At 38.7% G+C, this 24,520-nt stretch overlaps 2 protein-coding genes and 1 pseudogene across 4 annotated transcripts; 2 read left to right on the top strand and 1 right to left on the bottom strand.

Annotated features, from left to right (window-relative positions):
* Positions 1 to 1,394: 1,394 nt before the first annotated feature.
* Positions 1,395 to 8,691, top strand: LOC103701250 (vesicle docking protein). 2 transcript variants are annotated; one of them, XR_015977393.2, is made up of 8 exons: positions 1,428 to 1,609; positions 2,301 to 2,444; positions 3,546 to 3,698; positions 4,841 to 5,383; positions 5,511 to 7,013; positions 7,096 to 7,164; positions 7,630 to 7,813; positions 7,903 to 8,691. XR_015977393.2 is itself a non-coding variant. In XM_008783247.6 (7 exons), the coding sequence occupies exons 1-7, from the start codon at positions 1,562 to 1,564 to the stop codon at positions 7,756 to 7,758; spliced, it is 2,589 nt and encodes an 862-aa protein (XP_008781469.4). In that variant the 5' UTR covers positions 1,395 to 1,561; the 3' UTR covers positions 7,759 to 8,691. The 2 variants fall into 2 exon arrangements, 1 of the variants encoding a protein (XP_008781469.4); XM_008783247.6 differs by having other exon boundaries at positions 1,395 to 1,609; positions 7,630 to 8,691.
* Positions 8,692 to 10,813: 2,122 nt separating this feature from the next.
* On the top strand, positions 10,814 to 22,271 carry LOC103701255 (putative receptor-like protein kinase At1g49730). 2 transcript variants are annotated; one of them, XM_008783252.5, is made up of 9 exons: positions 10,814 to 11,076; positions 14,182 to 14,733; positions 15,666 to 15,962; positions 16,585 to 16,846; positions 16,936 to 16,988; positions 17,078 to 17,142; positions 18,017 to 18,106; positions 18,189 to 18,273; positions 20,125 to 20,947. In XM_008783252.5, exons 1-9 carry the CDS (start codon positions 10,998 to 11,000, stop codon positions 20,661 to 20,663), a joined length of 2,022 nt encoding a protein of 673 aa, XP_008781474.3. In that variant the 5' UTR covers positions 10,814 to 10,997; the 3' UTR covers positions 20,664 to 20,947. The 2 variants fall into 2 exon arrangements, with proteins under 2 accessions (XP_008781474.3, XP_088576628.1); XM_088720502.2 differs by lacking the exon at positions 20,125 to 20,947 and adding an exon at positions 21,915 to 22,271 and having other exon boundaries at positions 10,862 to 11,076.
* An 842-nt stretch (positions 22,272 to 23,113) lies between these two features.
* On the bottom strand, positions 23,114 to 23,524 carry LOC103701254 (protein RALF-like 34 pseudogene; annotated as a pseudogene).
* Positions 23,525 to 24,520: the final 996 nt, after the last annotated feature.

Below are 24,520 nucleotides of genomic sequence, written 5' to 3'. Positions count from 1 at the left end.
CTAAAGTAAGACGTTTCCAAGATTCATAACCAAAAAAGAGAAGCACATCTTGGAGATATTCAGAGATGAGTGTCATGGCTCGTGCAGTGTTAATTACCAGTTGCATGTTGGCATTAGCTATGCCATCTTGTTGGATGTTGCTTTCTTGTACCTGGTAAGCATTCGTCCTACTGTCATGTAGATCAAAAAATTATCGGTATTGATCTGCACCGAGTGTCAAACAAGTGAATCACAGCAGGAGACCCGCCAGATCTCTGTAGTTAATTACTACTTGCAGCGAACTGACCATTTGATCTGATTTGGGCGCTGCTTGTGCAGATATATAAAGTAGGTTGGTATTTTGACTCAATTGATGATCCTCTTGTCATCGTTGCTCCAAAGATTTGCCTTGCTCGCTCATGTTTGGCACGGTTAGCATGAATTATATGTACAGTTATGCAATGTAAAAATCCAACATGATGTTTATATACTGATGAAAAGTCCACTTGATAAGACAATGCATTTTAGTTGTTAGGCTAGGGATCTGATGGTGAAAATTAGTCTGAAGGAAGAACATTAAAGCTTATGAAGGCTGAATTACATGTGAAATGGGGAACGTTGGCGTGGTTCTTCAATTAGGCTGCTTATGACCCCAGCTTGACTTTGAGGTGGAACGTTGGCATTTAACAGAGTACAAATATTTGAGCATCTAAGCTCTTGTTTGGTTCAAGCTGGGTTCGACTATAAGCCAAGAAGGAGGCAATTTATTCTGCCCTGTTAGGTACCCGATCCTAATGGAGTGGGTTTTATCTGATTTGTTACAGATTTGAGAGGAGCACGTATAATGGTAAGATCCACCTTAAACACAATCTGGATATATATAACTTTTCACAAATCCCTTCTCCATTCTTTTCTATAGCTATTCCACTTGTGAGAAAGATTCAACATATAAAAGTTTATATATTAGGGTGCCTAATTGTTTATTTTTTAATTAATTTATTGTGGGGTTATTAGATTTTTGTTCTTATTAAGTCTTGCATAATTTATAGGGCACTGCTTTAGGGCTCATGCAGCCATGTCGTCTACAGAAACCGAATGCTGGGTTCAGGGTGTGACAGTGTTCTCAATTTAGAAAATAATTGGGTTTATAAAGAATAATATTTTTGTTTGTTCGTCTGGTTGAAAATTTGGTTTGTTATATTTTATATCTTCTATATCTATTTTACTTAATATTACGTAAAGTACTAAAATTTATTATCTATTTATTTAATTTGTAAAAAAAAATTAGATCCATATAATCTGTTCGATCTGAACCTGGCCGGCTCTCCATTACCGGTATCCGGAACACGTGAAAGGCAATCCGTTTCAGGGTCGGGTCTAGAGCAAATAAGTCTCGAATCCGAACCCGTGTCTTTGCGACCGGCCGAACGAAGAAGGGCTAACGGGATCAACCTGGCCTGGGAAGGGTTCGTCCATCGATCTATCGTCGTCGTCCTCTCAATTTCTCGTAATACCCCCGTCTCTTTCTCGGAGCGTTCTTTTCTTCTCGTAGAAGTCTCGAACTTGGTGGAACGAAGAAGGCATGGCTTCCGTCGATCTAATCAGATCTTGCCTCGACTCCATTCGCCAGGTATTCCAGCGTTTTTTTTTTTTTTGGTTTCGTGTTTGGATTTTTTCCATTCTCTTTTCTTTCTCTTTTCTTTCATCGAATTCAATCAATCCATCGCCGGTTGGTTTCATATCTTCGATTTGGACTTGGAATATCAGTGGCTCGCTTGTTCGAGGAAAGCCTTGCGTCCTGTATCAGTTTGCTGCTTTTTGGTTGCTTAAGCGGATGCCTTAATGATATCCTAATCTTTAAATTGGTCTCGTGGGGAATTAGATCAGATGTGTCGGTAGCTTGCTTGTTTCGCAGACTATCTGGGATTTATTGGTTGCTTGCTTGATTTCTGCTAAAGATATTTCCACTAATAATCTTGATAGTTTCGACGAGGTTTATGATTAGATTTAGTCCAATTGTACACTAAGACGGAACTTGTTAGGGTTCTTTATGTAATAAAGCTAGTTCCTTTGCCCAAAAAAGAGGGGTCTAGTTCCTGTGATAATAGTAGATGAAAAGGATTTATAAAGCTAGAGGTAGATATCCGTTAAATGTGTCCTTGTGCAATCTTGCATTCCTATGGAAACTCATTTGGCATGAGCATTAGACTAAGACCATCATTGGTGAGACTAATATGCTTCTTGTGAATTGTGATAGGTATGTCATAGTATTTTGTAGAGACATCGAACCTTGTTTTGATTCTTTTTTCTTTCTCTTCTAGATTTCGGATCAGGTTGCAGAGGCGATTCTTTATCTAGATGCTGGCTGTTTAGAGGCCTTTCAGTTTGTTGGAGCATTCCCTCTGTTATTGGAGCTTGGAGTGCGTGCTGTTTGCAGCTTGGAAAACATGTCTCCTCCAGAAATTGTAAGTATACTTTTTGACAGTTGTATCACTTGAGTATGCTGGTTGTTTAGAGGCCTTTATGCTGCTGGGCATAAGATATGGGAACTCGATTCTGCAGTTAAAAATTGTTGGTTGTTCAAAGGTTTCTGTTGAACATAGTCATGAATATTAATTACTACCAGAACATCCTTATGAATATTTTTTCTTTGATATCTTACATACTTTAGACATTCATGAACTCATGCACAAACATGTACCAATGGGTGCGGTAAAACACGGATATCACAACACAAGGGCCAACTGGCCCATTTATGTTGAGCATCAGTACATGGCCTAGTGGAAATTGTTCTTTCACAATCATAAACAGTTTATTTTTTTATTTTTTTTGAGAAATAACTTAAAAACTTTAATTTGAAGAGATCATTCAACCATCTTTTGTGTGTAACTCCAAACTGATCATGTATATTCCTTTGAGTATTTGCATTGTGTGGAAGTTTTTTGTATTACAGTTGATTTTGGTCATGTGAATTAGTTGAGGTTCCTTAAAGAAAGTATTGCAATAGAACCTCTTAAACAGGTCCCTTGCATCTCTATTGACAGCACCCAGAGAAAAAAGCGAGTTATATTGTGCAAACCATCTTTGCACTGTCCTCCTTCATTGCATTTGTTCCCTGTGTATTTCTTTATATTTATTTTATTTTTCAGGTACCTTCCATTTTCTAAGATAAAAATGCCTTGGTCTTATTTCTTTTGTAATTATTTTTGAAAATGACATGAATTGATTTTTGCCCACTCATCGTCTGAATAAATCTATGTTCCTGAACAAATGCTTGATAAATCAAGATTCTGGTAAGCGTTTGTTGTATTGCATCACTTATTCAAGAGCATGAAAATTAATCAAAGTGATGATTCAGAATTTTCGTAATTGAATGATATTTCATGAACCTATATCAGTTACTGTCAATTATTTAAATCATCTTGCCTATTGTTCTGGTATTATCTTCATCCATCTATCAACATAAGCTTCAAGATAAATGCTATGCTCCCAATATATATATGGCATGCACCCAAAATGATTGGAAGTTTAAAATAAGCCTGAATCTTTTCCCCCCTAAATTTCAGATAGTGGATTGGAACTCAACTTCCATGGATCCTGCTAGGAAGATTGTAATTATCACCTCACATCTCCTCAGCGATGCACATCGGTATATATTGCGTTGCCTGGCTACTCACAGGATGGTTCTTCAGTGCACTATTTTTACATCTATCTCAGAGGTGCTTCTCCGGTCCCAGATCTGTTTCCTTCAGTATTGGTAAATGTTTCAGTTTCTTTATTAATCGATGAGTTTCTTGCCAATATTTTATATTTGACAACCAGGAGATTCTTTGCTGGAATAGTATCGAAGTAATGCTCCTTTTTGTGTCTCCAGTCAGAATTGAATGATTATATTCCTTCAACATGACATTGTTTTTGACAAAATTAGGCATTATTTGGAGGTCTTAATTTCAAAATCATGATTTATCCTTTTCAGAGATTTTAAAATGGTAAGTTTTGAGAGTTGAGAGATTTTTAGGAGGTTTTTGATTGTTAAGTGAAAAAAAATGGAAAAACATAAGATGATAAGAAAAGACTAAGGTTTTCTCAGGATTTTCTAATTTCTACTCAAAAGTAAAAAATTTATGAATATATAATTTGTGATTCTAAATTTCCATTGACATGTAAAATCATGGAAGTTTATGATATTGTAGTTTACATCCAGTGCCCCCTTCAAGGATAGTTTGGCATTACATCAGAAGAAATACTGATGAATCCAATTCGCCCCATTATATATGTGGCCATTTAAGTGACACATGCCTTGATTCCAAGATATGCTACAAAAGGATCTCTTTGCGCCCCCCCCCCCCCCCTCCCTCCTTCCTCTCTCTCTCTCTCTCTCTCTCTCTCTCTCTCTCTCTCCCTCTCTCCACCTTATCTCCATTCTTGCTGCTGTTACATTTATAGAGTTCAGTTGTTAATGACATCCAAGTATGTCTAAGGTTCATCCTCTATCTTTTCTTATTCTTAAGTTATAGCTTTCGCCTGTAACACCATCTACTGCATGGATTATATGATTATTAATGCAAGCGAAATTGTGACTCCTGTCTGTAGATTGTTAATGCATACTGTAGAATATTTGGATTTCTCTTGTTTATGAAAAACTTTAGAAAATGTCTGCATGCCTGCTGCTCTTTGTATGATGCATCTTCTATTAGACAATGATGGACAACTAATACATCCTTCTGCATTTGAGTATAATTCCCAGTATAACACTTTGTCTTGACTTTCTAAACAATTACACAATATAAGCAGGTCTCTCAACATCTCGTACATCGTCAATCTTTCTTTGTGTTCGTTACTATATTCCCTTTTTTTTCAGATTTCTCACTCAGCATATGTTGATTCACCCCTGGGACCTGACGCTTTTCGTGAATATGAGTCCTTGCTTCTCCAAGACTATGAAGAGCTCGTGAAAAAGACTGGAAAAAAGGGACTTCACTCTCATCAGCAAAATGAAATCAGACAGTCTACAAAAAGTGACCACCAGGAGAAATTGGTTTCTGATGATGACAGCTTTTCACAGCTAGCATCCAGTGAAGAATATGATACTAAATTTGAAGCTAGCACTGCTAGAAGGCATATATGTGATGATGACTCCATTAATTGTACAGAAGCAGAAGATGGTTCTACTAGACTGCGTGTTACTGTGGATCACTTCCCTATGGTCCTGTGTCCTATTTCACCAAGAGTTTTTGTTCTGCCTTCAGAAGGAACAGTTGCAGAAGCATGCCTGTCAAATGACCATGAAGATTCTCTTAGTCCTGGATTGCCGTCCATTTGTACAGGACTTCCTTCTGATGGTGAAGATTTTCCTCCTGGAGCAACACTGAGTGCTCATTTTCTTTACCATTTGGCTGCTAAGGTAGTTCTGTGCCAGGGTAAACTATGGCACTAATGTCAATTGTATTCTTCTATTTGTCAAGCTATTTTTTCGTTTATTGTTCCTTTCTGACCACTTTTTTCTTTCTTCATATTGTTTGACTGTGTAGATGGATCTGAAGTTGGAAATCTTTTCTTTGGGTGATACATCAAAAATGATTGGCAAAATTTTGACAGATATGTCGAGCCTATATGACGTTGGTCGTACCAAAAGATCAGCTGGCTTATTGCTTATTGACCGCACGCTTGATCTTCTTACACCTTGCTGTCATGGCGATTCATTTTTTGATCGGATGTTTGCCTCGTTGCCACGCAGGGGAAGGACTTCAGCCTCTTTCCCTGCAAAAAGCTCTCAAAGTTCCAACAGGCTTGCACCTACTTATGTACAACGTGTTCCACTTGATATAAAAATACCCTTTGGAACAATTTTCAGCAAGGATGAACCTGCAATGAGCAGCACTCAGCTATCCGAAAGCTTTGGAGCATTTGCCGCAGGCTGGAACTCTGGTGAAGTTGGCTTCGAAGCTGATCTAGTTGATGTTGCGGACAAGGTTCACGCTAACAATGTGGACCATGAATTTAGTTCGCTGTGCGGGTCCTTTTTGTCCACTTATACAGGAGTGAATTACTTAGAAGCATTACTTGATAGAGGAGCGAAAGATGGGGCCATCCTGATAAAGAAGTGGCTTTTGGAAGCTCTGCAGCATGACAAAATACCTCTAAACTTAAAAGGTCGCCTGAATTTGATTTCAGAGCTTCATGCTTTGGTTAAAAAGTTGGCTCCAAATCAGATGTCTCTTATACAAAACAGAGGCATCATCCAGCTGGCATTAGCTGCTGAAATTGCATTAAGCGAGCCTCATAGCTCCCGTTGGGATGCATTTGTGAGTGCTGAGAGAATATTGACCGTAAGTTCTGTAGATACTACTCAGAGTCTTTCGAGTCAAATCCATGATTTGATCAATACAAGCATTTTATCAAGATCAATGGAAGCATCCCAGGGTGTTCTCTCTTTTCATGATGCTTTACTTCTATCAATGATTGGATATATTTTGGCTGGTGAACATTTTCCAACATCTGTGTCTAGCAGCCCCTTTTCTTGGGAAGAGGAGCATTCCCTGAAAGAAGCTATAGTGGATGCTATCCTTGAAAAGCCATCATCAGCAAAATTTCGGTTCCTCCATGGTCTAGAGAATGAACTTGAGGCTACTTCTAAGAAGGGGGAACCTGTGATGCAGGAGGATACTCTTGTAGAGTCACCAAAAATTGATGATTTTGATGATCAATGGGGTAGCTGGGATGATGAAGATACGGACAATCAACATGAACAAGCATATGGGGACATGCAGCTTAAATTGGAGTTGCGAGACAGGGTTGATCAACTTTTCAAGTTCTTCCACAAGCTGGCCAGTTTGAAGTGGAGAAACCCAACTCTCAAAGAAGGGCTGGTAGCATCAAATAGATATGGAGGTGATCCTTATACTAGGAAAAGTTTGCTCTATAAGCTTTTGGTCACTATATTGGCAAAGTATGATGTACCTGGACTGGAATATCACTCCTCGGCAGTTGGACGGTTCTTCAAGAGTGGGTTCGGTAGATTTGGCCTTGGCCAGGTATGTTTTGTGCATCTGGGCCTCTTGTATTATTTGATAATTAACGTACTTGCAGTAATGCGACATCAAAACTCTCTTTCAGGCAAAACCAAGTTTTGGAGACCAAAATGTTCTTCTCATTTTTGTTGTGGGGGGCATCAACAGTCTTGAGGTTTGGATTTCTCTACTACTAACCTCTCATATATGATATTTTATTGTTGAGGGGTATACCTTTTTCCTAATCTGGTAAAGACTTTCATGAAGAAGGAAAGCTCTCATTGGATTTTGTAGATCTGTTCATATACCTTGACCAGAGTTGCAGGCTGTATAGCCATGATTAGGTGCTTGCCAGAAAATAGATTGCTTAATTTTGTGGGACATCACTGAAAACCTACGCATTATACTCTCATGCTTTTTGTTCTTCTAAAAAACTGCTCCATTTGAATCTTTGAAATAAAATGTCAAGCATATCCACTTTAATTAAAATGTGATTTTTTATAACTGAGCATGCAGTAGTGGATTGGAGCAATAAAATGAGAGTGCTAAATTCTGTAAATAGGTTTTAATCATTTCCTTGTATGTTAAATATAATAGATTTTGAATTACCGTACTGATACTTATATCATTGTACTGCTAGGTTCGGGAAGCTATGGAGGCAGTTTCAGAAAATAGTAGACCAGAGATAGAGTTGATTCTTGGTGGCACAACCCTTCTAACCCCAGATGACATGTTTGACTTGCTGTTGGGCTCTTCTAGCTACATTTGATTCTGCTGCACATCGTTGGAAAAGAGAATTAGAAGTGCAATCTATCTGCTGTTGTGTGAGATCATACGTATCTCATGTGAATATGTTTCAGGTGATGACTGAGCCCATCATCACTTCAAATGAATTTCATGTGCATTTTTGCAGGAGACAATTAGTGGATTATCAATTCAAGTGTCATATGCAAATTTGCACTAAGCACCTTGCAGTACAGGATGCCTGTTCCAGAGTTTCAAAAAATGATTGTATGATATAGAGAATTTTACATTCTGACGAGCCTCAAGTTGCGGTTATAGTCCAGAAGGAGAAACAGATTATAAATGTTCAATGCACTACAAAATGTGGTGGTTCAGAGGAACTGATTTCTATGACCACTCTTTGGAGGGAGCTTGATTGATATTCAAATATCAAGTAAGCTAATGGAAGCATTTTGGTACTTTTAAAAAAGATTTTATTTACTAGATCAAATACGTGCAAAAAAAAAAAAAATCCTTCATGAAGCAGCAGGTGCGTTGGCCACCTTTTTGGAAACTTCTTTTGAAATATTATGCGGATAATGCTTTACGGAATAGGAGAGGGAAGGTTTCAGTCTTGTGCTTCTCATGAACGTGGATGCTGCTGAGGTTAACTATTATCCATTTTACCTTCGACATGGATTTTTGTGCTGTAGATGGTGGAAAAATGGCAGCCTTCTAGGTGCTGGTTATCTACAATTGTGTCCAGGTCAGTCTAAATGATTCTATTCATTTTTTGTACTTGATTGCTGGGGTCAATTGAGTGCACTGTAAACAGGAATGCTTGAAATTACCCTCTGCTAATTTTGCAGTCAAATGCTGGGTATAACTATTGTTATGTAAAGCTGTTCGTGAAGTTGTTGGTTCAAATGTGCATGAACACCAGGTCTTATGTGTATTCATATACCAATTTTTTTTCACTTACAATGCCGTATTATCAAAGTCTTTTTACTACGGGAGATCAATTTAGAGGATACATGCAGTTCTGCTGCTTAATCTGCAGACATTTTTCTGGTGGCATTTTGGGTCAGCGACAGCGCCATTATTGTTCTCTATGCTTAGTGTGGCATCTAGAGATTCTCATGTATTTTTGAACTTGTGGGTGATATTGGAGCTACTTTACCACGTAACCCTGAGTATTTGCCTGCACATGTACATGTAACTATTAGTCAGCTCAAAGTAGGGCAAACTTAAGGGTCCCAGGCTTTTCTATTAGATACAGCTATTTTTCAGATGCTTGCATATAAATTTATGTTTGGTGGTAGATTAACCATCTGAATTGCCCTTCAAGCCATGTATAGCTGTTGTTCTCGATCATCAATTTTCTCCGATGACAAGCTCGATCAATGTAGATTGCAGTTTTAGAGCCAAGTAAGAAATTTATGTTCTTGTAAATTTCTATGCCTCAGAACCCTCCTCTTTGTTCATAATTTACTGCTACTGTTGCCACCTTAAAAAGAAAGAAGAAAGAAATGAAGAGCTCGAGGAGCTATGCCTCTATATAGATGTGGGGCAGGAGGTTAGAGTTTGCGGCAGACAACAGGAGGGAGAGATTTATGAAGCGAGTAACTGTAGGTTGGTTTGGTTGCTGGTCATTTGGGTTTAATAGTATGCAGCTGATGAGAATGATGTCTTTGTCGTGGTGAAGTCCGATAGGGAGACAGATTGGGGTATCTTTATGTGATGCCAAGGTGAGAAGAGTCTCGCATCCAAGCGTTTACGCGAGACTGACCCAGGTAAGCCTCCATCTTTGTACCTGATGGACCCCAAGTCATTTAGGTTCCGTTTCTTCTTGGACCATCCTTGGGCATTACTTGTTTAAGCTTTGTGGGACTGATGCTGTTAATATTTAATAAGAGATCCAATCCAAACACATGAAGCTCATATTGGGAAAGTGAAGCAATTTGGTAACCGGATCACTTTAAGTGCTCGGTTCTCGGGGAAAAAATACTGCTTAGAATCAATTTGTGCCCGTTCCCAGCATATGTATACATAGGGGTGCAAATGAGCTTCGCAGTTCATGTGTTGCTCAAGTTCGACTCAACTCGACTATTACTAAATTTGAGTAGTAAAATGCTCAGTTTGAAAGCTCGCAAGCCTAATCGAGTATATATATTTTTAATAATATTATATTTTTATTGTATAATATATATTATTAATTTAATATTTTAAAATATAATATTATGTTATATTCTTTTTTAATCATGTTTTTTTAATTATGACTAAGATTTGAATTCAAGCTCAAACTCGAGCTTGAGTTTGGCTCTATTGATATCTGAGTTGTGTCGACCCAATTTCTTTATAGAGTCAAGTTCAAACTTGTATATTAAGGTTCGATCGGTCTCGAGTTAAGTTTCGAGCACAAGTACTTTGAATTGAAACCATTATGAGCTTCTGGTTACTCAACTTGGCTCGGTTTGATTGTTATATAATTATTACTAGTGTAGCAGTGTCTAAATAAATTAGAAGAAATTCCTTATATATCTCCTCTATAAAATGGAGAATTTTGTGGCATCACGTTCATATGTGCTATCTTCGAGCTAGGAACAGATGCAATTAAAGTCTCTCGCCAACCTTGTATTATGCCCTCCATTCTTGGGGGAGAGGTTTGGTTTGAAGTTGGGGGAAGGCATCTTTTCAGCTAATAAAACAACATTAACCAACGCTCGCCCGTGAGACCTTTCCAGTTAAAAGCTCATCGCAACGTATGAGATTTACTTGGGATTTGGGTAGTTGGGTTGTGGTCCCTCTTTTAAATATCACAATGTACCCATGATGAATACTGAAGAGACCCAACCAATTTGCACCCACATCTACACCCTCTAATAGAGCCATGGATCCAATGCTTTTCCACCGCTCTCCACGTGCATTTTTTGTTGCCTATCTGGGTGACCTTATAGTAACCTCGAATTTCGTTCGATTCCTCTCCCTCCGACCCACGATATCTCGGGGCCCACGCGGACATATCCCCACGGTGGGGAACAAGTTCTGCTCACCGCCGGATCAGCTTAAGAGCCGCGAGACCCCTTCTCCTCGCAGGCTGTAAGGCTGGCGCGGAGAATCTCGCTCGTGGGCTGTCAACGCCGCGCGTGACCAGAACCGTCCGAGTCCTGGCGAAGAAGCGGCGACTCATAAGTCGGTGAGATCACCGCCTCGTCTCACTCTCGAGCTCTCGCTTGTCCTCTCCCTAGTTCCCTTGTTGGCTTCTTGGATTCTCCTTCCTCTCTCATGCCGGCTTTCGTTCTCGGCTTCTTGGTGGCGGCGGTGGCGCTTCTCCATTCTCGCTTTCTTCTTGTGACCGCCGGAGGTCGGTTCTCTTCTCTCGCCTCACAAAGGAGACATTTTTCTTTGGCTGCCTTTTGAATTTTGGTGGTTCTGAGGTCTTCGCAGAAAAAGGGCGAATCTGGCAATCGTTTTTGTTACTTGATCCTTTTTTTGCTGCAGCTGTAATTGTTTAAAGACGCGAGATTATAGAAATCTGTATATCTTTGTTTTCTTTTTGGAAATTATTGATTAAAAACGGTTTTTTTGGGCTTTTTTCCCAATACAGGTGTTCTATATTTTATTAAATGATTATTTCTTATTTCTGTCATCAAATTCTATAGTCAATGCTTGCAACGATTTATGGGTTGGGGTGTTCTTAGGACAGCTATCGATTAAGGTATACTTTAATGGATGATATCGATATGTCACGAAAGGATATAAAGTTTCGGTTTTTCAGTGTTTTCCCCCACCATTCAGTTATATTATGCTAGGTTTCTTTAATTCCGTAGTTTGTTTGTCCTGGCATCAGATGTCTATTGGTTGAGGTCAATCTGGTCAATTTACAGCAGTAGTTTGGTCATGCACCGTGAAGTTGATAAGCGCACTAATATTCTGCATTCATTTGGGTGGCATTAATTCTGCTAGCACTCATGTCTTCTTAGCAAGTTCTACTTGAAGATCTGAATTGTAAAGAAGAGTGTTGGAGTTTTTACACTGAATTGAACCCGGCTTGTAGTTTGTTTTATTTGAGAGAACTTACACATTGCGAACATGTCATGTTTCCTTAAATTAATTGGTATTGTAGAAACTCCTCCCCTTAATCTCTTTCTGCTTGTTCTTGTAGCCTAGCTATTGCGAAGGGTCTAGCTTATAGGTCTTCTTTGCCCTTTGTTCATAACCTTTTGGAAGTTCCTGTCGATCTTGAAATCATATTGCTTCCTCCTCCGTCATAGGAACTCACTGAAACATTTGTCCAGCCTTGCTTGAAATTGGTGCTTCCTTGCTTCTAATGTACTTATTGATTTGATCTACAAGCAGCCTTCCTTATCTTTTCTGAGTGAATGTTGGATAGGATGATTCTTTCAGTTTATTTTTTATATCTTGCATTGTCCTTGTGTTGGTGCTCTTAGCATTAGAGGCAGAGCTCAATTCGCAAGTTCCTTTCTCTGGCTTTCTCAACAAGCAGAAGTTGAACACGCTTTTTCTGTTTTCTTTTATTGGAGTTTAGAGATTTATTGTCTCTCATGGGGCAAAAATTACTCTCATCCACTAAACATAAGACTGTTTGAATTCACCCAATATTTTCCTGTATATCTTTCCTTTGGAGATAGCTTCTCAATTTCCTCCTGTATTCAAATAAGTTTCAAGTTCTCTAGGATTTGATGGTTTCAGATCCAGTTTCAACTATTTTGATGTATTTGATGGCATCATGCTTAAAGAATTAAACTTTATAATTTTTGAAAACAGAATGTTTGAAAAATCATGTTCAGATTCTAACCATTTTATCATTTGATGGCAATTTGACAAGCCCCCCCCCCCCCCCCCCCCCCCTTCCCCCGCCCCCCCAAAAAAGAAAAGAAACTCTTGTTGTAATTAAATATCAAAATGCTTACCAATCTTTTCAAAATTTGCAGAAGACAAGTTTAATCTAGAAAAATGTTACCTTTATTTTGGATGAATGAAGAAATGAGAAAAAAAATGACAAATGAAATAACCCACAAACAATAAAGTCAGTCCCATTAGTTTGTTTTAACTGGAAATTCGAAAACATCATAGGTTTTGGATTGGTTCTAGCTGAATTTTTGACATTTTGCCCTCAGTTTCCGTGTCATGGAGGAGATGTCACAAAGTATCATAACAAAGTTTTTCTATCCCCATAAAAAATGAACAAAGCATTGGTGAAATATCTAAAATTCATTTCTTTCTGAAGCATAAGATCTATCTCGCTGAAGAATGCACTTGTATCTTCATGTTGAGCTTGGCCGCCAGATCTTAATATGACATTCTGTTATTTTCCTCTTGGGGTTGAAATAATGCAAAACGACTACTTATCTTCAGTATCCAAAGGTATGATGAAGAACAAGTAGGCAAAGTAGCACCTTTCCTTTTGAATTATCTCACCACCACAATCAGATTGCCTAAAACTTTTCAACTAGAAAAAGACCAAAGCCATCCTGCACCTGCGGCATATAATATAGGAATCTACTAATCATGAAGCATAGAAACCCAGCCTTAGTTAATACATGATCTACCACCACGACTGCTTTCTCTACCCAGCACCTGGACCCTTTTCTGAGCTCAAAATGCTATTTCACCATCATCACCAAGTGGTTTTTTGTATCCCTTTTGACCTTGAGATAGCCAAGTCATTAATTGTCGGAACTTTCTGGCGGTTGTCTTTTTTAACTTCACCAAAAAGTATTGGGAACACCCGATACTTGAAACCAGAATTTTCTAACTAAATGTTGCATGCCAATTATGATGTAGCAATGCATTTATAGATTGTTTCGACTTTCCCAACATTTCTCGCTCTTGTTTCTTGGAAGTGCTGCATTGTAAAATTTTTCCTATTTTTCAGTTAATTGGTCCTCTTCCTTTTTTGCTTCTTCTCTAGGGTTTTCTTGGTCATCTTTCAATACGGCGACTTATCCTTAATGTAACTGATCTGATTCTCAGAACAAGAGGAATTCCGTGCTTCTATCAGATCCTCTTGCTGTAGTGTATCTAGCTTCAACTTCTTTGAGAATTCTACTAGCATAGTAGATTAGCTTTTCTTAAGATATAGCTTAAGTTCCTTACCTGCTATTGGAGCCATCATCACTGGGGTCTTCGCTAAGGTCTCCTTGATTTTCACAAAGGCTTGTCGATGGACCTCTTCCCATTTGTACTCCACCTTTTTCTTTAGCAATTCCACGAGAGGGGCTGATAAGATCTTTATTGTTGTTGGTGGTCCTAGAAACTTTTAGTTTGATATCAGAAAACGTAATGTTTCTGTTTTTGATGAGTAATTTATGTGTTGTTATGATCTGATCTGTCTTCTTGTCATGTGCCCATAACAATTATATGACTATTTCAAAAGAAAGAAATTGTTATGATTATTTCTTATATCGAAACTGCTATTTTAATGATTATTCTTTCACTCATGCAGATTGTCCCCTGGATTTGAGTTGGTCAAATTTCACCTCAATAGCTTCTACATGTTCAAGTCAGAATGAGCGATCAAAGTGTTGCCGCTATATTAATGCCCTTGTTGCAGTTTCCGTTGCTCAGTATGCAAATACAACAGGAGATCTGGGTGTTCCATCAGCACTCTCTGATATTTGCATTAACTCAGCCTTTGAGACATTAAATTCAAATGGGATACCTCGTAATGCGACTATGTTTTGTGGACTGGGGCCTAAAATTCCAGTTTCTTTTCGGTGTGAGGAGAGAGGAACAGTGCTGGAAATGCTCCAGTCTCCTAATTTTGATGATGTTGTCAGAAACTGCAAGATGCCTCTTTCACTGGAAAGTCGTTGCAAAAAGTGTTTAAACTCTGGTATATCATACCTTCGCCATCTTATAGGAGCACAAGATAATGTCACATTAAATATATGTCGTGATGCAACTTTTGTTGCACTTGCTAACCAGGGGGACAACTTTTTGGCTGCTGATGTTGCAAGTTGCTTCTTTAGTGTCCAAGGGCTTAGCATTCTTCGAGGTTTGACCAATTTCTCAATTGATTGCTTTTATCATCTCTGTGAAACAAAGAGGGTGGGCCAGTGCACGAGGCTCCAGGTCACAATAAAGCAACCTTACCATTGTGCCAAGACTTACCCTCTTTTATCATCTCTATGATATGACAAAATAAACAGATGTTTTTGCTGGTGATGTCTTTCACCTTTTCAATAGCTCATGCTAAAGGTGTTACATAGTTCCATTTGCTTTGTTTAGCAAAAAAGACTTACAGGAGGAAAGCACGTGGTGGCAGCACAATTTTGATCTAAGAAAATGCATGCCAATCTAATATGCCTCCACATACATATTCTGTTTGCTTGATAAACATGATGAGAGATTTTTTATCCCTGTGAAGAGATTGTTGAGTTCTTGATGAATTAGGTGATATTGTTCTGTTGAAATGGTAGTTGAACAACATGGTTAGAGTTTGAAGCTAATTATTTGAGAAGGACTTGAGGGTGTGCCAGTAGGTATATGTGATCAAGCAATAGTTAGATGTCTACTTGTTATCATGTAAGTCATGATCAGCTGTCTTTGTGTGAAACAGATGAATATACTGCTGGTGTCTTTTGGTTCTCATAAATTGTTTGTTGAGTTCTGTTGACTTCAGTTCATAGATGAATCATCTCAACCCATGGAAACTAATAACCTAGACAACCAAGTGTTTTCATGCTGCATGGATCTCTCTTTATCAAATGTCGGATTCCTGTGCAAAGGTGTAGCACAATATGGATTTCAATTATCCATCTTTTGAGCATGATATAATATGATATATTATATATTTATATATCCCTTGAAGTGTTTTTGTGAGTCTAATAGATGAATACCAGACTAACTAGAGCTCGTATATCTTTATTTTTTCTCGCACACATTCACTTATTTTTACTGTCACTGCTAATTAAATTAACATTTCAGAGAATTCTTCAGAGTCATCTCTCCAATCACCTGCCCCTGCAACTTCTCCAAGTCCATCTTCTGCTCAAGCTCCTGCTCCGCAATTAATTGGCATGCCTCTTAAGAAACATCACCATACATACCAGCTTGGATTGATTCCAGGAATTGGCATTATGATTACTGGATTGGCAAGTTTACTACTAATAATCTTGATACTGCTTATTTGTAAGAAAAGTAGACAATTGAAGAGAATGGAAACTCACACTGAGAATTTATGGAATGCATCATCATCATCACATTTCTGGAAGTTTCAGGAAGGTAAATTTATTTTACCACATTCTGTTCTCACATGTTGATTTTTAAAACTTTTATCATCACATATTAATTTATTGTATGGTCCATCATTAGAAGCCTAGAATGTTTGATCAAAGTAAAGATCGCATTCATATAAAACAATAGAATTATATATATTTTTAAAAAAGGTACATCCCCTTATAAGAATTGAAATGCAAAAAATTCCTAAGGGTAAAGCAAACAATAAAGAGAACATGGATTATCATTGGGCAAGTAGTTGAAGATCATGAGTTTCAGTTTGATTTGTTTTGAAATATTGGTCCGCTATAAAGATTGTCTCAGGATTTTAGCTTGACCTACTGACTGCTATTGTTATCTGGATAGATGATAGCTAAGGGTACTTTATGGGGACCAGTATTGGTATATCAGGTTGTCCACATGCAAAGGTGGCAGACTACACTAGATGCTAACTTTTTTTGCCAGTCACGCAGGTGAATGGCTCCTTAATAATTGGTCTGGGAAGGTTATGTTCTTTATTTGACTCAGAGTCTTAGGCTTGTGAAGATTTAAATCAAATGGTTGTCAGAGCTCTCTGTACACAATTTGAAATTCCATTCGAAGTATGTCTTACCAAGATCTTCTGCAGGTGCATCTACTATGTTCCATAGGTTCAGTTACAAGGAAACAAGAAAGGCAACAGGCAATTTTAGCACCATTATAGGAAGAGGTGTATTTGGAATCATTTACAAAGCTCAGTATGATGATGGTTCTATTTTTGCTGTGAAACGGATAAATAATATTTCTGAACAAGGTGAGGTTGAGTTTTGCCGAGAAATGGAGCTTCTTGGCAGGTTGCATCATCGCCACCTTGTTGCTCTGAAAGGCTTCTGTTTTGCGAGATGTGAGAGGTACTCGTTGTCTTACATATTTTGCCAATACAAAATTTCTAATATTTTTGCAATATAATGATTTTCTTCATATATCTCATTATTTTCAGGTTTTTGATGTATGAATTCATGGAAAATGGTAGCCTAAGGGATCATCTTCATTGTAATCCTTCCCTTCTTCTCTTTCTTCTTGTCTATGTTTCATGTTACATGTTGAGACATTAGGAGAAAATCTGTCTTCTACCTTTGCAGCATCAGAGAGAACGTTGGCGTGGCAAACTAGAATCCAGGTTGCTGTGGATGTGGCCAATGCTTTGGTAAGCTCTATGGTAACGCTTAATATGGACCATAACAAAATGGAAAATTCTTATCCTATGTACTTTCTTGACCAAAAATTGAACTTTAATTTCTAATATTATAATCTATTGTGCACTCTCTGTACACTTTTGACTAAATATTTAATGCAACTACTGAAATTATGAAGAGTTAGGGGGGCTTTTGAAGTTCTTTTTCTGTCTAGAACTATCCATGCACAATTTGAGAGGTTTATTTGATAACTGTCACTCCCTCTTACATATTCTTGAACCATGGCCATGCCATTTGCTCCTTCACTCCTTTCTGCAAATAAATGGGTTAATAGTTGATCCTCCTTTTCTTTACCCAATCAATAAAAACATAACTTGTCTGTCCTTCTAGCCTAAATGCTACTGTTGTCTGATATCATATTTATTGGTTGGAATTCTCTCTCTCTTTTTTTGGGTAAATGTTGGAAATCACTGTCCAATTACTGTCTGATAACTTGACAGCGTTCTTTGCAAGTTTGATTCCATGATGTTCAGTGCAACTCAGTATGCATATGTATATGCTGACATTAGTATGCTTATCCTCCACACGTTAGGCCTGCTCTTAGTCTTCAAGATCTGAAGGATGTATGTTAATTGATATCGTCTCATTATTTGTTCTTGCTGATTTTTAACCTGGTATCGACTTCCCACAAATCTAGTAATCATGCCATGAAGAAAGGCTTGTTATTTACTTAAATGCTTCAATTTGAGTACTGGTTGTTGGGTTAAAACTGACGATGACTGAATGCTAGGGTCAACTGCTAATCTTTTTATTGGATTCCCTTTTTGGCAAAGGATTTGTTAATTGTTATATTTTTAATCCTCTTTTAATCATTTGCACATGCAGGAGTACCTCCATTTTTATTGTGATCCCCCTCTTTGCCATGGAGACATAAAGTCTAGCAATGTTCTTTTAGACAAGAATTTCCTAGCAAAGGTACTTGATGTGAACGGTTGAGAACATAATACTTAGATTTTTCGGTCGGTTACAAACGATGACAGTCATTATCTGCATATAGGTTGCTGATTTTGGTCTTATGCATTCTTCTAGAAGTGGTGCAATTGGCGTTGTACCAGTAAACACAAATACCCGGGGATCTCCTGGTAGGATATTTCATATAGTATTTTACTGGTAGGATAATTCTAGAAAAGAATTGTTACACTGCGCTGCCTTTGTTGTTAAGCCAAAGCTAGCATTTTACTGAATTTTCTATATCTTCTGCCTAAATAGTTTAGCTAAATCATTAAAACTTATAAGTAACATCTGATTTGAGCATGAAGAATACTTGCTAAATTATTTCGTAAATATCTGCTGCATAATTCTTCTGACATCATTGTAATCAACATTTAGGTCATTCCAGTGTGTTAGTAAATTATATTAGGCAACATCATTGATTATAAGTTGAGACAGATGCTGCTCATGTATACCTTATACTTAACAGCGCGGCAGATATAGCGAATTTAATGACAATGAGTTAACATAGCTTGCGTGTAAGGATCTACAAGGAGTTACAGCCAAGGAGATCGGCTAGTTCTGACTATTTTCCCTGCATGCAAGTCACGTGATTTGAGGATACAGAAATTATAAATATGAAATAAATTTGGACATATCACTTGCCAGATTGGTAATCCTAACCCAAAAGAAGAATTTGCCGATACTCTTACAATATTGGTAAACTTTAACTAAGAGTCCTAAGATGGAAGGTTCTTATTTTATACCTCAAGCATTTTTTAAAAAATGTTTAGGGACTAGAAAAAATGTTTTAGGCTTTAAGCATTGAACTCTGAAATACATATGCCCACATTTATATTCATGAATGCTAAAACTCTTGCTTTTTTTATTGATGTAAAATGTTCAGGAATTTTAGCCATCTATTCTTATATGACATGAACCTGTACAACCTGCATTAATATCCCCTTGTTTTTTATGCTTGATGTAACCTTTAGTTGCATGTGTTGCTTGTGTTCTATAACATCCTCCCTTTCTTCCATTTTTCAGTTATTAATGCATTCGGTGTCATGACATTACTAGTAAATGATATATAGAACTGCTTAACTAAAGGTGTGTGTCTTGGTGAGTTTGAAGGAAGTTCTAGAGCATGGAAGGCATAGGAAATTAGTTGTTTACCTTAGCACCTGTAGGGTGCCTTTTGTGGGATATGTTGCATTGAGGATCCAATTTGAATAATGTGACATGAGCATTTGGGTAGCTCATTGGATCATTTACCTCCGTTGCCTTTCATAAAAGCATGTTTAAATGAATGTGGATGACTTATACAGGACACATAAGGTGAATGAAGTGGAGGTGGACTTTCCTGGTGCAGTTATTGGTTCTATTTTGAATGGTTAGATAAATGAAGAATTGAACATGACTTCAATTGTTGATAGTGCTTTGAGATTTAGAGCAAAGGTTTAGAATAGTAAGATTGGCTATGCATACATCAATCTTTATGTCTGGTAATCATAACATGTGCATAGCAGAGAGACAGATATGAAGCGAGAAGTATACTTAACGAAAGACTATGGAATAACACAAATATAAGAAGGTTAGGGGAGAATATTACAGGCATCCTAGTGTCAGGAAATAATAGAAGGATAGAAATATGCTACGGTATTGTTGTAACAAAGAATTGCCCAATGCAGATGGGATTTAGTTGAAATGTCAAAAATATAGGACGAGAGACCAAAGAATCCTCGAATAGAAGCACTATGGTAGAGACCTCCAAGTGCTTCATTTTGTGGGGTTTCAGACTTCTGGCATAAAGTAGGACTTGCCAATTCAAACCAAATAGATGGAATAGAGCTTCATGTTTATGTACTTCTACTTGATGTCCAAGAATGATGAATTACTTCATAGAGTGATCCCTGCAAATCTATGACTTGGAATTGATTCCTCAATAGAGTAAGTTGAATCTGGAATGGAAAGCTATAGGATTTTAATGTCAATGGATGCAGGTTACATGGATCCTGAATACTTGGTGACTCAAGAGCTGACTGAGAAGAGTGATGTGTACAGCTATGGTGTATTACTCTTAGAGCTTGTGACTGGGAAGCTAGCGATACATGATAACAGAAATCTGGTCGAATGGTCTCAGGAATTCATGGCAGCTGACTGTAGGCTACCTGAGTTGGTTGACCCAGCAATTGCAGATCAATTTGACTTGGAACAACTTCAGGTGGTGGTAGCTGTCATACAGTGGTGTACCCAGAGGGAGGGGAGAGCGAGGCCATCAATCAAACAAGTACTCAGGATGTTCTATGAGAGATTGGATCCAGTGCACATTGGCTTTGCACAAGCCGTGGAAGACGAAAAATACTATCATAATGGGGGAAGGACTAGAAAATTGAAGGCTCATCAGACTGAGATGGTCGCTTATAGTGGCGATGCCAGATGTCTTCAATCTTCGTCAAGCACTTCAAGATCCTACTGCAGCCGAAGTTTTTTGTTGGAGGGCGGTTCACCACAGTCCCCACCTGGTAGTTTTTCTGTTTGAGATTGTTCTGGCTATCTGAAATTTTTTGTTTTTGTCCCTCCCATCTCAAACTCTGCAAAGAAATTGCAAGTTTCAGAGGGTTGTAATGTAGTAGAGCTGGTCAACTTAAGGTTGGCCTACCATTTGTGGAAGAGCTTTGTTTACCATAGTTTTTGCCGCCTTGGGATTATTTTTTTCCCTCAAATGCTGTACAAATTCTTAGAAATTGCAGCCACAACTCTCTGATCACCCATTTTCAGGAAGAATTGAGTGGCTTTATTAAGTTATTGATTAATTTTGGTGCATCCATTACATTTGAAGTGGTTGATCTTGAACAAGAACCCAAAGAATGAGAGGAAGACAGATTCCATAGTAACAGGTTGGAGACCATTATGGCTAAAATTTGGCTTGGGCTCCTCTTATTCTATTAATAATGTTGGTAAAAGGTTCCTACAGTTACTTGATTGCTACTAATTCAAGATGTTCTTTTATTGTATTAATGTTGGGGAAAAGAGTTGATATAACTTTTTGGTTGCTAGCAACTCAAGGTGATGAATTTCTAGAGTTGCTTGAACAACAACGAATTTTCTGCTTACAGCCACTAACTCGAGATATTAACTGAGAGATGTTACAACATAATTTTCATATAAAGAATTCTTAAATGGATCATGATGGTAGTCATGCTGCTTCTTTCTCTTATGCCTCAATAAGGACCTCAACGGTATATCAAATGTTTAAAATAAAAGGGAAATAATTATATATATAACAGAAAGGTTAGATCCAAGAAAGTAGATGGAATAATTGTTTTTTGAATATGAATTTGTACTTCTTTGGCATGGTTTAACTTAGATCACGTGGAACCTCCAATTTGAAAGAAAAACCAACTTACGTTTTACTTGTAAGATAAAAAGCTAAGAGAATCTAATTACATCTGTGTTGATGAAGTGCAAACAGTTCCAAAAGAAGTCTTCTTGGTCTTCTTATAACAGAGGAACTCGTACATTTTATAAAATATATTTCTTAAGCAATTATTTATATAATTAATTTCCTTTGAAGAGCTTTGTGCACAAGCAACTTTATTAGTTGCTGGAAGTTTTCTCTATAATAAACTTTTAATGGTTCATAAATTTGTTACAGGACTTCTTTTATGAATAAACAGCAATCAATTCTTATTTTTTCCATATATCAATGTATCAATCAATCAAGTAAAAACTCTTTGGTCCTCCGTTGGTGCACCAGCATTGAAGCATCCCCACCTATTCTCCTATTCAGGGTTTGAGAAATGCGAGATAGCTACCAAGTTCAGTTCCCCAATGTGTAACAAAAAGCTCCGTGGAGCTCGGTCCTTCAGCATGGCCATGGTGACTCTGGTAAGGAATCCTGCAGCTTTCTTTCACTTGACTCTGGCAAGGATTCCATATAAACCCCAACAACGTCATGGTCATGGACCCAGGGCTGATGTATGTTACAGGCTTGCAAGACTATATCGATTTCCATTATGCTCTCAACTACTCATGACTTAAGATTGGAATGAATTGTATCCTCTGCCCCATTAACAAAATTCAGAAAATCGAACTCCTAAGATCTGCCAAGTAAACCAACCAACAGCCAGTTGACTTTGTACAATTAATTAAAACCAAAGAGTTCGATCACGAACTTGCCAGCCAATTAAAGGTAAAAGGGACAGATAGATCACAAGCCAGGTGTTTTGGCCACAAAGCACCATAAGCTCTCATTAGATATCTTCCGCCATCAACTTTTTCTTTTTGACTCCTCTTATAATCCATCCAAATCACTTGCTAGCTACTAGCTTTCAAATATAGAGCCGTTCAATCCCCCCACCACTTATGCTTCCAAACTCATGCCTCCTCTGAGCCACCACTACCATCACCTTAACATATCCTTGATGATGCAGCAAAGTACCACTAATTGCACTTCCACACTTCAATCTCTACGAATAATATAAGCAACTCAGTAACAAGGCACAAGATATGACCTTGACGGGGAACCACATTCTAAATCCAACTACAACCAAATATTCTGCATCCATTAAAAACACAGCCTTTGAGCTTTCACCTCTTCTCTTTAAAAAAAAAAAATTGAAATCAGCATTCTAAAAAGATCTTGTCCCAATACAATTATACAACACATAGCAATCAAACAACAACATTAAATCAAAAAGGACCACACAACAAAAAACCAGTCTCGTTCCAAATACTTAGGAAGCAAATACATATTACAACAAACCAACTATATGAGATCCGTAGTCCAACAAAATCCTGCCCTGCCGAGGCCCGAATTAACCAGAGCCGCATAACACTTGAATGCATCCATTAGTATCGCCACTAACAACAACAACAACAACAACAACAATAACAAGGCAGTAGAAACAGGAGTAGTAGTCATAGGCATAGAATGGGATATATATATATATATATATATAAAAGACCTTTTTTCCTTGTTTTTGGAGCTCATCTCCGGCAGCGGGTGATGGCAGAGCAGCCACGATGGTAGGGGCGGACGGGGCCACGGGCGCGGTAGCAGTTGTGAGTGTAGTAGGAGCGGCCGGAGCGAGGAGGACACGGCACCCGGTTGGCCGACAGCGCCCCGTAGGAGATGTAGTACCGGATCCGACGCCAGAACAGAGCCCTCCTGTTATCCTTGGCCGCCTCCCCTAGCTCTTCTTCGTCTCCCTCATAGCCGAAAGGGTAGGAGGAAGAAGAGTAGAGGGAGGGGGTGGTCGGCCACTCCATGGCATCCGTCATCAGCTGCAAGCTAGTGTCATCCATCTGGGCTTCCACAACAGCCACCATGTGGACAGGAGAGAAGACGAGGACGAGAAGGAGGAGGAGAGAAGGGGAGAAGAGGTTTGGGAGAGCCATTGGAGGAGAGCGTGGGAGCTGGTCAGTGTAGATGAAGGAAAAAGGAAGGGGGGGAGAGATAGAGAGAGACAGAGGTGGATGGGTGTGGGTTTGTGGAGTTTTAGAGGGAGAGCCAGATTACAGCTGGGAGAACAGCGAGGTCTGAATCAGCTGTCTGTCGTGCTGAAACTTCTGATGCTGTTGGGTGACGTGGCTTATTTTCTATTGGTCAGCAGTGAATCCAAATGTAGATAAGAAGCGGCCCTGTCGGAGGTCCGTGATGAATCTTGTGAACATGGTGTACGTGGAGGTGTAAGAATGAGATGAACAAAGTTTGCTGTTTGAGACGATGCAGCAGTTGGAACTGGATGGGAACGCGGCATCGGACAACGTGCCCCCCTGATTCCGGACAGTACGAGCTTGCTTACATGGATCTAGGCACCGCCTTTTTTTGTCGTTTTTATCATTTTTCGATGCAAGGGAAGTGGAAACGCGGGAAACGAAGGAGGTAAGGTTACGGCCTCACGGGGCGAGGTGCGCCCTAGATCGGGACGCGGAGGTTCTGACGGACTCGGTTTTACGTTACCTCGGTGCGCCAAGAACCGTGGATCTGAAGTTAGATCTCGTTTGATGGTCGGACACCTGGGAGATTTCTGACCGCCCGTTCTCACATGATCATGATGGAATCGAGTGGTACAGGCTGCTCGTGATGTAGCAGTGGAGTGTATGTACTATATGGACGGGCCCAGCTGCCGCCCAACCTACGAAATAAATGAGTGAAGGGTGCACCACAATTACAATAGCCGTGTCTCTCTTTTTGTGTGATCTCAACCTTTATACTGTCATCAATCCAAACTAAACTTTCAGTTTCAGAACCAATCTCGACAATATCCACTTTAATTCGTAAGCATATAGATAATGTAAGTGTTGCTGGAAATTGGACCCGGGGGCAATCTTCGGTCGAGGGAGAGGGAGCTGCGGGTCACCACGGTGGGGCGGCGACCAGTCGGCGGGCGG

Source organism: Phoenix dactylifera, chromosome 4 (genome assembly GCF_051530095.1).
Source record: "Phoenix dactylifera cultivar Ajwa chromosome 4, Ajwa_hap1_PhDact_Kaust_v1.1, whole genome shotgun sequence".
Lineage (NCBI taxonomy): Eukaryota > Viridiplantae > Streptophyta > Magnoliopsida > Arecales > Arecaceae > Phoenix > Phoenix dactylifera.
This window is presented reverse-complemented; position numbering and strand designations above follow the sequence as displayed.